This window comes from Panthera uncia, chromosome X (assembly GCF_023721935.1).
Source record: "Panthera uncia isolate 11264 chromosome X, Puncia_PCG_1.0, whole genome shotgun sequence".
Classification (NCBI taxonomy): domain Eukaryota; kingdom Metazoa; phylum Chordata; class Mammalia; order Carnivora; family Felidae; genus Panthera; species Panthera uncia.
This window is the reverse complement of record NC_064817.1, coordinates 117,458,658-117,471,046: the sequence shown is the minus strand read 5'-3', so window position 1 is coordinate 117,471,046 and position 12,389 is coordinate 117,458,658. Positions and strand designations below refer to the sequence as shown.

At 46.9% G+C, this 12,389-nt stretch overlaps 1 protein-coding gene across 1 annotated transcript; it reads right to left on the bottom strand.

Annotated features, from left to right (window-relative positions):
- Positions 1–494: 494 nt before the first annotated feature.
- On the bottom strand, positions 495–1,169 carry LOC125932399 (uncharacterized protein CXorf51A-like). The gene is made up of 2 exons (XM_049644920.1): positions 998–1,169; positions 495–826 (listed from the first exon to the last, which is right to left on the bottom strand). The coding sequence occupies exons 1-2, from the start codon at positions 1,127–1,129 to the stop codon at positions 617–619; spliced, it is 342 nt and encodes a 113-aa protein (XP_049500877.1). The 5' UTR covers positions 1,130–1,169; the 3' UTR covers positions 495–616.
- Between the last annotated feature and the right edge of the window lie 11,220 nt (positions 1,170–12,389).

The following is a 12,389-nucleotide window of genomic DNA, read 5'->3' as shown; positions in this document are numbered from 1 at the left end:
CTTAGGAAGAAAGTGGCCTATTCAATGTTGGGTTTGTGGCCTCCCAAAACACCATTATTTTAGTCTTTTGGGCTTTTTGTAGGGTGAGAAGTTCAGGTTTTTTGAGGGCCTTTTGCGGCGGACAGGACAGGGTGGGGCACGCCTAGCCATTGTGAGGTAGGCAACCTGCAGTCAGTGACCTCACATGCTGTTTCAGGGACTGACACTGCCACCCCACACATAACACCTCTCCCCAACTAGGTCCACACCTCTGCATGCGCACACACACGCACACAAAGAAATCCGAAGTCTCCTCCTCTTCCGGTCTTCCTCTTCTGTGGGAAGCTCCTCTTCGGTGCTCAGTTCCCACCCGGCCCTTATCCCCACTTTCTGGCCTACCAGACCTTCCGGTCTCACCCCCCAACCCCCCAGGCCCAAGCTCCCTCCCTTGCTCGCCTACCTCTCCCCTTCCTTCCCCACTCCCCACTGTCAGAGAACTCACAGAGACACACAGATTTTTTTAACAGGTCATTTTATTTTCATTGCCAATTGTATGCCCCATTTGTGTGAAATTCGATGACTAAACAGCCACCCATTTCTCAGGGGCAGACCTCAAATCTCTGGCCTCACTCTAGAGTTAGCGGCCACCACGCACCTTTGAGGTGCTGGGTTGGTCCCACTGCGAATCATGGGGATTCTGCGCTTTATTCATCCTGCGGTAATGGCCGAACAGGGCAGTCCCTCTACCTTTCTTCACTTTCTTTGAAGAAATGGGAGTCTTCAGCGGGGCTTTCTTGGTCACGGTCCCCCGGAGTTGTCTTTTAACCTTTATGGTTGGTTTGGTCACCTGGAAAGACAACAGAGTGTCTGGTCAGGGGAACAGGGTCGGGGGTGGATGGGACAGGGGCTTCGGGAGAACCCCTCGGAAGAGGGGGCGTTTGCCAGGCAAGGGCACAGAGGAGTCTTGTGGGAAGCGACACTAGGGAAGAAGAGCTTGGGTTGGGTGGGGTCGTCTTACCTTGCCACTGCCTCCGGACTTGGGTTGACGGGGGGTCTTCGCAGGTTTCCTCCTTCTGGGGCCTGATGTCGATTGCTGTGTAGCTGTGCTACAGGCTGGTGGGTTCTGGGTTTTCCTGGCTGCCTTAGCCATCTCGAAGACTCCCAGCGGTCTGGCCCAGACCCCTGAGGCGCCCCTATATATACCCCTCCCAGGGCCCTGAGGGACCACACCCTTAAGCTTTGTGTGGTCATCTGGCCACTCCCCCAGCCACTGTGACCTCAGAGGGACCATCCTGACACCTTTGGGGGGAGGGGGAGTGCAGGGTGGGTGAGGCCAAGATGTTGTGGTGGGAGGAAGGGGCCACTTCTTTCTCACCCCTTAAACAGCCTCCCAAACTGATGTGCTAACCCCCTCATCTCCACCAGTTAGTTGTGTGAGGCCACCTGGCCGGGAGAGGGTGTCTTCTCCATGCCTTTTCTCACAGTAATCTTTTTCAGCGACTCATTGTGCTCTTCCCACCCCCCCCCACATCACCTTGATTTGGTATATCTGCCCCCAAACCCCCGCCAGATAACATGGTGGCATTTAGCTTTACATGGAGATGTTAATCATCCCACTTCCTGACCACAAATGACTCTTACGGGGCCAAGCCCATTCACTCCCTACCTGCCACCAGGAAACTTTGCCATCCCACCTGCTTTTCCCAGTGTCCATGTCGCCCTGTTCCCTTTTCCACTTTCCAGTCTGAAATCACTGCCTTCAGGCCGTCGGACTTCAGCAAACAAACCTGCCCCACTGGGCGTCCCGCTCTTGTTTCCAGTCTGGGGTCCATACTTGCCTTATTAGGGGTTCTTCTGGACTTGGGTGCTAACCCCGTAGGGGGATGAGGCGGGTATTCGAGTGCTGGAAGCTGTGCTGGGTGATGGCAGGCGAGGAAGGACAACCTAGGGCTGGTGGCCATCCTGGCGGATTGCCCGGAGGTGCCCGGTTAAGGTCTCACCTCAACCACCGGTGCGTCAGCTGCGCGCGTGTGAAGGTCTTCTCAGCACGGGTCCTCACGGCACTTTCAGCCTCTGACTTTACTTTTGGCACTGGTAGCATCCTCCCTCCCTTGGGGCTTATTTCACAGCTGAGACACTGGTACAGTTCATTTCAGTGAACAAGCCCAATACGCTCCTGACCCCTTGGAGGAGACACTGCCATCAAGTCCTGTCCATATAGTTCCCTAGGTTGAAGGCGTCCCATTCGGGTTGTTGGCCCCGGAGGAAAGGGGAAGCAGGCCATGGCCTTCCCTGCAGGCCTTATGTTCCTAAATGACTAGTGGACTCAGTCAGTCTGAGGCGCTCACCTGGACACACAGCCTCTAGGCTTAGCGGGACTTCTGGGGTTTCCAATGAAGGGCTCACTTCCTAGTGTCCCCAGGATGCACCACGTGTCTGAAAATGTTAAAAGGAAGAACAAAGCACACCATACAAGAACTTGAAAGATGATGGGCAAAGCGGGGGAGGGGAGGATTGTAACCTAGACCATTAATATCACTGACGCAGAAAGCCTCTTCTGACTTTTAGAAATAAGATCCAAAACCTGAGAGAAAAATGTGAAAAATTTACAATTTACAAGAGAGATGTAGCGCTGGCCTTTAACCACATTAACGAGGTATTTGACATCACTAAGTTGAGAAAAATCAAATAGAAACTCCCTCGAGAAATCAAAAGTGCCCTAAGAACTGGCACAGACTTTAGAATTAGCAGACAAGGGTGTTAAAATAGTTATACTAACTATATCCGTGTGTTCACAAAGTAAGTGGAGATAATCACTAAAAACTGGATGCAGGGACACCTGGGTGGTTCAGTCGCTTAAGTGGCCGACTCTTGATTTCAGCTCAGGTCACAATCTCTCGGTTCATGAGTTTGAGCCCCACACAGGGCTCTGTGCTCATAGCTCTGAGCTCTGTCTCCCACTCTCTGCCCCTCCCCGACTGGTGCACATTCTCTGTCTCTCTTTCAAAAATAAATAGTGTTACTACGAATTGGTCAAAACCCACAGAACTTTACCACACGAATGATAAATCTTAAAAAGAGTCACTTGGGCGATCATGAACCCCAATTGGCAGACTGACAAAATAATGTAACCGTATTACGAATGTGTGACATAACTTCACTGAAGGGGGTGGGGTACAGAGGCATTGACCTAAGTAACTTTGATAATGAGTGGAGATGTTAAGTTGAAAGACAAAAGGGGGGCGCCTGGGTGGCGCAGTCGGTTGGGCGGCCGACTTCAGCCAGGTCACGATCTCGCGGTCTGTGAGTTCGAGCCCCGCGTCGGGCTCTGGGCTGATGGCTCGGAGCCTGGAGCCTGTTTCCGATTCTGTGTCTCCCTCTCTCTCTGCCCCTCCCCCGTTCATGCTCTGTCTCTCTCTGTCCAAAAAAAAAAAAAAAAAAGAAAGACAAAAGGAACTGTGCATACATGTTGTATTCCAGTTGGTGAAGTTGTTTCCCATTGTATGGGTTAATGATTTTGAAGTCACTGCACGTGTATAATGGAATTGAAACAAATCAGTAAATGGGTGGCAGATGGTCAGAAGCAGGTTTGTCACTGTTGGCATGAGAGACACACACACGCAAGGGAGGCAAACTAGAATGAACCCCGTGGTCCTAGAGTAGATACCACAGTATGGACTCATGTGTAACTTAATATAGACACACACGGAGACACATACACAGATACTGAAATAATTACAGATATAAGTATACACATGAGTGAGTATGCATAGACATATAACCTATCTCTTTCCACTGAGACATCCCCATAGCAACAAGCATAGCTACCACTCCAAACCAGAACTTGGTTTCTGAAAAGAGGCTCCTAGAGAAATGGAAGATTTCAGGGTTGGGGAAGGAAATATACGGGATCAGCCTAGAGCATGTTGTGCCAGAAAGTAAGGATCAGATCAAAAACACAAAGGGGTGGGGCATGGCAGAGTGACACAGGAGCCACCGAAAGAGCTCTAAAAATGGCCACAGCTGGAACAAAGTGAGCAACAAAATAAAAAAAAATACAAGAATATTACATTCTGACTCAAGGCACTAAATAACGTTCAAGAGTGCATACTGACACAAAGAAGTGCTTGAATCAATAATTAAATGAAGGAGAACAAACAAATCTCCTGTAGAAAAGAAGTCTAAGTAACTTATGTAGGTGCTACTCCCTCAAGGAGGTAGAGCGTAACTCCCCACCCCTTAACGTTTGGCCATGCGTGGGGGTTTCCTTCCAAAGAGAACACCATGAAGAGAAAAGAGCAGCTTTTGCCGTGTAGCAAACTGACAGACACTCCCTCAGCCAGGTGATCAAGGTTAACGTCAACAGTGATGAGTCATGTTGATAGCATGCTCCCTTGATATGATGGAATGAGAAGGACGCTGTGCCTCTGTGACTGGTCCTCCTCCCCAAAAGCCAGAGCCCCAGTCTAATCATGAGAGAAATGGCAGACAAATCCCAGTTGAATGTAATTTGACAAAATACCTGACCGATACTCCATAAAACTGTCAGTGTCATCAAAAACAAAGAAAGCCTGAGAAACGGTCACAGCCAAGAGAAACCTAAGGAGACGTGACAAGTAAATAGAATCCTGGATGGGATCCTAGAACAGAAAAGGGACATTCGGTAAAAACTTAGGAAATAGGAATAAAGTATGGGCTTTAATAATAACAATGTATCGGGGCACCTGGGTGGCTCAGTCAGTTGAGTGTCTGACTTCGGCTCAGGTCATGATCTCAACAGTTCATGACTTTGAGCCCCGCATGGGGCTCTCTGCTGTTAGCACAGGGCCCACTTCAGATCCCCTGTCTCTCTGCCCCTCCCCAGCTCATTCTCTCTTTCTCTCTAAATACATAAATAAACTTTAAAAAAAATCTAAAATCAGAGACGCCTGGGTGGCTCAGTTTAAGTGTCCGACTTCAGCTCAGGTCATGATCTCATGGTTTGTGAGTTCAAGCCCAGCATCGGGCTCTGTGCTGACAGCTCAGAGGCTGGAGCCTGCTTCAGATTCTGGGTGTCTCCCTCTCTCTCTCTGCCCTCACCCCATCCGTGCTCTGTCTCTCTCTGTCTCTCGCTCAAAATGAATAAATGGTAAAAAAAATTTTAAAAACTACAATGTCTCAATATTGGTTCATTAGTTGTAACAAATGTCTCATGCTGGTATCAGATGTTAACAGTAGGGAAAATTGATGTGGAATACAAAAGAGCTGTTTGTACTACCCTATGGTTTTTCTGTAAATCTAAAACTATGCTAAGGTTAAACGTTCATTAAAACCACAAAAACTAAGTTATTATAACTGTGTTCCATATGTTCAAAAGTAGCTATGAGACCTATAATCCTCCCCTCCATTTTAGAGGTAAGACAAGCGAGGCTTTGGGAGGTAAACCAAGTAGCCTGACATTATAGAGGCTTGTACATGAGCAACTAGGACTTCAGGTGACATCTCACCTTGCACAACCCATGATTTCCCTGCTTCTATCTGAATGACAGGAAGCCATGTAGCAGAGAAGGGCTATTGTATCGTAAGCCAGGTTTTGCTTGCATGTTTGGGTTATGAAATTGATGGTTGTACTTCTGGTTGATTTTTTCTTTCTGAATTTCATATTCCGGAACATCTCTCATGTAACACTTGAAGAGACCGCATTTAAAAAAATGGAGGGGCAGCTCAGTCGGTTAAGCATCAGACTCTTGATTTGAGCTCAGGGCAGGTCTCTCTCTCCTTCTCCCATTGCCCACCTCCCCCACTTGCACTCACTCTCTATCTCTAAAAAAAAAAAAAACCCAAAATAATAAAAAATAAAAATGGAAGGCTTTTTTTGCACAGGGTGAAACTTGTACTCTCCATCTGCCCGGCAGAAGAGAACTGAATGGAGATGCGGGCACACCTACAGTCTCAGGTCTCTTCCAGACTGGCCCAAGGCCAAGAGGTAGGACCCAGAGGTTATACCCTCTGCGACCCAACTGGACCAGTCTCCAACCAGAGGCATCTCTGGCTCCAAGGTTTTCTTCTTCTCACATCTTACCATCCAGTGTAATCTTTCCAGAAGGAAAGGAAAATTCATGGCTCTCAGATCTCTCTTACTCCAAGTCCCAAATGGTATTATTTATCCCACATTTGTAATTCCTTCTCACAGAAGAGAGGAAGGAATATGAAAGGCAACTTGGCCTCTGTCAGAACTGTTTGCCATCACGTGTCTTAGAGAGCTCTTATGTCCTCACCCCCCTTTTCCCTCTCCAAGCCCTCAACCAAGTGGCTTGAGTTGGGATGGAGGGAGAAGAGGTGGAGAGAGGTGCCAGCAGAGATTTACCAAGGAAAGTGACTCTGATATCACCGCCGTCTGTCTTCTTCTTCCCTCGGTACCACATTGCCATCATTATCTGCACTAACATTTCCTCTAGCACTTACCATAGCTCACCTTCAAGCTGTCTCATTGACAGATGGGCAAACTGACGTTCAGAGATGTGAAGTGACTTGCCCCAGGTCGCACAACTAAGAAGAGGGACAGAATTCAGAATGGGCCCAGAGGATACTCTAGCACACGGGCAGAGGGCAGACAGTTGAGGTGAAATACATGCCTCTTGGTCTCGATCTCATCGATGAAGTAGGGACACAGGAGGGAATAGGTATCATAACGAGGTTTGGGTGAACGGGAGAGTCAGGTGTGTGTGCCGATGAGGCCAAGTAAGTGGCACAGGACCAGACACTTCAGGCCCATTTACCTTTTCTCATCGGTTCAAGAGGGACAGGGGGAAGGAAATAATTTAAACCAGTTGTTTGACCAAGCCACCAGTTGATTATCCGATATTTTCCCCTTTGCAGGTGATTTTATTGGCGTTTGTGTAGACAGCCCGAGGCCACGTTTCCAGGCCTGTAATTATATAGGGAACGAAGTCAGTGCTTTCCTTAATTACACAGGAAATGAAGGAGAGGGAGATTATTTATTTTTTCAGCCTGAATCGTACAGTCTGAACTGCCCGGATTTACAAGGCATCACCAGTCCTCCCTCAGGAGTTGGCAGCCTGGACTTCTCTATGCGAGTTCGAGCGTCGCGTCCGCTCCCTCGCTGCGCCTCGCTGGGACTTACTGCCTCCTCACTCCCCCACTAGTCAAGTTGTATTGTGAAATATTTGATCACTTAAACAGCTTTTCGGGGGGCAAATACATAACTTCCCTGTGTTGAAAAGTGCAATTGATCTCCTGCTCCGTGTCAGCCACCTACATTTGTTTTAACTGCCATGGAATCATGATTCGGTGAAAGTCTAGTAATTTGGCTTGAAAGTTGATTATGGCACCTCCGCTGACTTCGCGCTCCCTTCGCTCTGTACAATTACATTGCTATTTAGTAGGCATTTAATTGGAAAAGGGTGTTTATCAAGTGAAGGCGAAAGCATGTTATCCACTAATTTGGCAAAAGAAAATGTGCGCTTTATGTTCAATGTGCACACACGCTTTATATATCTGTTAGCAGACAACTTTCAAAGTACAATTTTATGCAAGTTGAAAATGTCCATCCGTGCAGAAACAACTGCTAATCTCAGGAAGGAGGAGCCATTAAGTGGCCAAGTTGTGTCATGTAGCACAAACACCGAAGGGCCCGAGTATGACACCCCATCCATCAGAGCTTCCAGATGAGCTTCTTGCCTTGCCGCCAGGCCTTGGCCAATGAGCATCTCAATGACCCCCACGATGGCCCAGAGGGAAGAGGCTCCTCGTTGAGTTTCTTGGATGGAGTAAGCCCTGTCATTCTTCTCAGATCCATCAGAAGTCAGGAAGGTTCTGCTGCCATCACCACCATGAAGAGAAACAACAAAAATGATGGAGCTCTCTGGAAAGCAGGGTACTGGCCCCCAAAGATACCTATGTCCTGAATCTAGAACCTGTCAATATGTTACTTTGTATGGCTAAAGGGTCAAGAATCCTTCAAAGCAGAGAAACTTTCCCGACTATAGTCAGAAAAAGATGCCATGGTGGAAGAAGGGTCAGAGACATGCCACACTGTTGACTTTGAAGATGGAGGAAGACCATAAGCCAAGGAATGCAGATAGTCTGTAGAAGCCAGAAAGAACAAAGAAACCAATTCTCCCCTAGGTCTTCTAGAAAGGAATTCAGTCCTGTTAACACCTTGATCATTAGCACAGTGAGGCCCATGCATGACTTCTGACCTTTGGAACTAGAAGATAATGAATTTGTGTCCTTTGAAGCCACTACCTTGTTGTCATTTGTTACAGCAGCAATACAAGCTCAGATATTGATCGATACGTGTGTGGTCAGGAAGGTTATTTTCTCCATTCGAGGACAATAATACAACCTTGTCTGTGCCTCTCTAACCAATAGAAATACATTCTCGAATGAGCAAAATGGGGTTCGGTCTAACAACCAGGATTCTGTCATTGGGATCATGCCTAAGAAGTGCTGTGAATAAACAGGCCCACATCCAGTTGGTTGTTTTGGCACAGGACCATTAGAACCAGCACAACTTTCCAAGGCTCCCTGGTCCCTCGCCCGTGCGGTTTCTGAGGCGGATACAGGAACGAGAAGGAAAATTGAGAGAGAGCAGGAGAGGGAGAGGAAGCAGAAGTAAGACTATGCTGCCAAATGTTTTTGGCTAAATTCAGGATATTTGAGCTTGAAACACTGTTCCAACATACATTTTAGAGTTTTAATGGCTTAATCTTACAGAATAGTCTTATACATCGTTTACTCCTTCAGAACGTCTTCTAATGCCTTAGTTGCAAATTGCTGTCCAAAGCGGTTGATGTATATACATGCGTACGTGCATGCACACACACGCCTAAATGCCAAATTGGGTAAAAATGATCTTTAGCTTCCTTCTGAAAAAAAAAAAAAAAACCCAGAATATTCATATAAAGAGTCACCTAGAGCGTGGGCTTAATGGACTCTGTCATTTTCTCCAATTTTGCCCAAATGAGGCTTCCTTTTTTTATTTTTTAAATCACATTAGAAGCTCTTTCCTACGATGTTTGTATGTGTAGTTGGACTATTCATTCTCTACTCAGAGAGCCATCGTAATCTAATATGTAACAAGAGTCTAAAAGCTAATCAATAATGGAACACAGATCTGTCTATGGAAGTACCCGCGCCTCCTTGGAGAGGAAGCTGCACAAGAGAGTGAGCCTCCAAAGGCAGTTCCAACTTTATATTTATTCTATGATGATTCGACTCCATGTGTAATTCTTTGTATTGTCACTTCCAATTATTTTCGGAACAAAAACACCAGGGAAATGACTTACTCGTTTCAAAAAGCACATTCATATTTGATAAATAGCTTACAGATTAGAGAGAAGATGTTTACTGAAACCAGGATTCAAAGCATTGCCCAGCTCATCTAAAGCTAATAGTGCAGGGCTGGGCCCAGTTCCCCGTGAAGGTGCTTACCCGGGAAATAGCGTGAAGACGAGCCTTTCACTGGGGTTCTGACCAGATGGAAGACCCTGGGAGGCCTGCATCCAACTAACTTCCTGTTCAGTAGCCCAGAGGACAGAGTCTGGGTCCCACAAAGCATAAGTGAAAAGTGTCTTCTTACCTCTCTGCTTTTCCTTGTTTCTTCAGCTATTGGATTGTCTTGGTCCCTCCAGGCTGCTATCACTAATTGCCACGGAAAGGGTGGCTTATAAACAGCAGACATTTCTTTCTCATGGTTCTGGAGGCTCAAAGTCCAAGCTCAGGGTGCTGGTGCAGTCACGCTCTGCTGAGAGTCTACTTCTGGGCTACAGACAACTGACTTTTTGTTATATCCCCCTACGGTGGAAGGGGTGAGGGATCTCTGTAGAGCCCTTTTATAAGAACACTGCTCCCATTCATGATGGCTCCACCCTCATGACCTAAGCACCTTCCAGAGGCCCTACCTCCTCCTAATGCCATCACACTGGGAGTTGGGACTTCAACCTAAAAATCTGGGGAGGAAACAAACATGCAGACCATAGCAAGCATCATTTAACATAAACCTTCGCTGAAAAAAATCAATGGGCGTCATTCACTCATTCATTCATTCACGTACGCCACACATCCTATCTCAGTATTATATTGTATTCTAGGATGTATCCTACGTGCTAGGCCTTCAGACCATTTCCATAATTCATTTCTTCTTTTTAACGTTTATTTTTATTGAGAGAGAGTGCGTGCGCACGAGCACAAGGAGGGAGGAACAGAGAGAAAGGGAGACATGGAATCCGCAGCAGGCTCCAGGCTCTGAGCTGTCAGCACAGAGCCCCACGTGGGGCTCAAACTCACAAACCGTGAGATCATGACCTGAGCCAAAGTTAGACGCTCAACCGACTGAGCCACCCAGGCGCCCCTATAACTCATTTCAAAAGTAATGTTTCTCGTGATTCTTTGTACTCTAACGTCGGCTGCCCTCGGTTCACCTTGCAGAGGGCACATTGTTTGGACTGGGAAGATGACTTCACACCAGAATCTCCTGCATCAGCGTTGTTGGGCCCCTTTGAGGAACTAAGCAGCTGGAAGACCCGATGTGTTTGAATATCTCGTTCATAGGGTTTTTTGTGGGCATTAAATAAGCAAATAGGTATAAAGTGCTTAGAACTATGTCTGGCAAATGATAAATGCTTTCAGAATGAAAGATAAGAGTGAAAGATTATTGGAAATAAGTAAGACTTGGTTTATTCCCGGTGTAGCCTGGAGCCTGTGTCAGTCAGTGGGTGTGCTGGTTGCCCTCAAACAACCACCCACATGGGTCTGGGGAAGCCCTGATAATTCTTTGAGGAAGGACTAAACTCTAGCAGGTAAGGAAGGCATGCCTTCTTTGGTGGGTCTGGCCAGTCAAGGCCAGAGCACTGGATCTATGAGGGAGGAGACCTTGACTTTCAGGTCTTTCTTCTATTGGCTCCAAGCCAAGCAACTTGGCCAACGACGTGGTGGTGGTGAGGAGGGATAGTGATTTGAGGGTTTGACTGATGCAGCAGAAATCTATGTTCTGAGCCACGGAAGTGCTTGCTCAGACATCTCCTTTCGGCCACATTTACAGAGGCTTACTAAGTGCAGGGCCGCGTGGCTAATGGGAAGATGAAGGGGCAGAATCAGCAGTGTTCCTGGGCAATACTGGGCTTGAGTCCCCAGGATCTACTTGTTGACTGATTGAACCATGTCCAAGTGCAGTGATTACTGAAGACACTCACTCTTCCCCTTCCAGGAAATCTAAGCTGCAGAATGTGTCAGGAAGGCCATTGAGCATTCCCTTGTTTGAAGCACCATCCTAAAATGGCAATAGCAAGAAGATATTACGGATGTAATGAACTCCAGATATGGTGCTAAGAGCTTTACATACATTATCCCATTCGTTGTCACAACTCTGTGAGCCCACTACCGTTATTCTCCTATTTTATAGATGAGGACACTGAGATTCAGAGGAAAATGACCTTTCTGATGTCACATTATCAGTAGCGGAAGGGCTGGAATTTGAATCCAGGACCTCAGACTCCAGAAACCAGAAACTGTATTCCGCCCTTGTGGAGAATGGGAGCTCCATCTGAGTTCCTCTGAGGACTCCACTGCAGTGAGTACATGGAAGGCTAGAAGGGACCCTGACTCGGCTGAGTACTGCAGAAACCCCCTCCCCAGCCCCATTCACCCCAGAGACCCCTTGACTAGACCCTGGTAGGGATTGAGGCTTGCTGTAGCCAAGCACAGGGGGGCCCCAGTCATCATTCGATGAGGCCATAATTTGCCTTTCAAGGGCTTTTATTGTTTAACATGCAGCACAGATCTCACAGATCATAGACTCCTCTTTTTCTATTTAAATGGGAAGACAATAGTTTCCATATTTGAGGCCTTTTACAAGACTCTGATGATCTTTATCTCGTGCAGAATAAATACCGTTATGGTTATTGAACACATCGATCATTATGCTGTGGCTATGTTTTCCCAATTAAGCAGTTGGCATGTTTGTTGCTAATAATGTGCTAATATGGTGGCGGGGGGGGGGGAAGCTTTTAGCAACAGAAGGGGCAAAGTGGGATTCATTCATGGATTCCAGGTGCATCTGGCTGTCATTTCATGTTATGCTTAGAAATCAAGGTAGCATCAGTGTGAAGAAAGGTCTGTTAGGAATCAACGGACATTACTTCAAAATGGCGGTTTTGTATTTGATTGAGATTGTAACACAACTGCTATAGTTTATACGTTTGCTTTTTAAAAACTGTGGTAAGAAACACAGAACATAAAATTTACCATCTGAACAGCTTCAATTTATATACTTGAGTAATGTTAAGAATATTCATAGTGTTGGGGCGCCTGGGTGACTCAGTCGGTTAAGCATCCGACTTTGGCTCAGGTCATGATCTTGCAGTTCATCAGTTCAAGCCCCACATCGGACTCACTGCTATCAGCGCAGA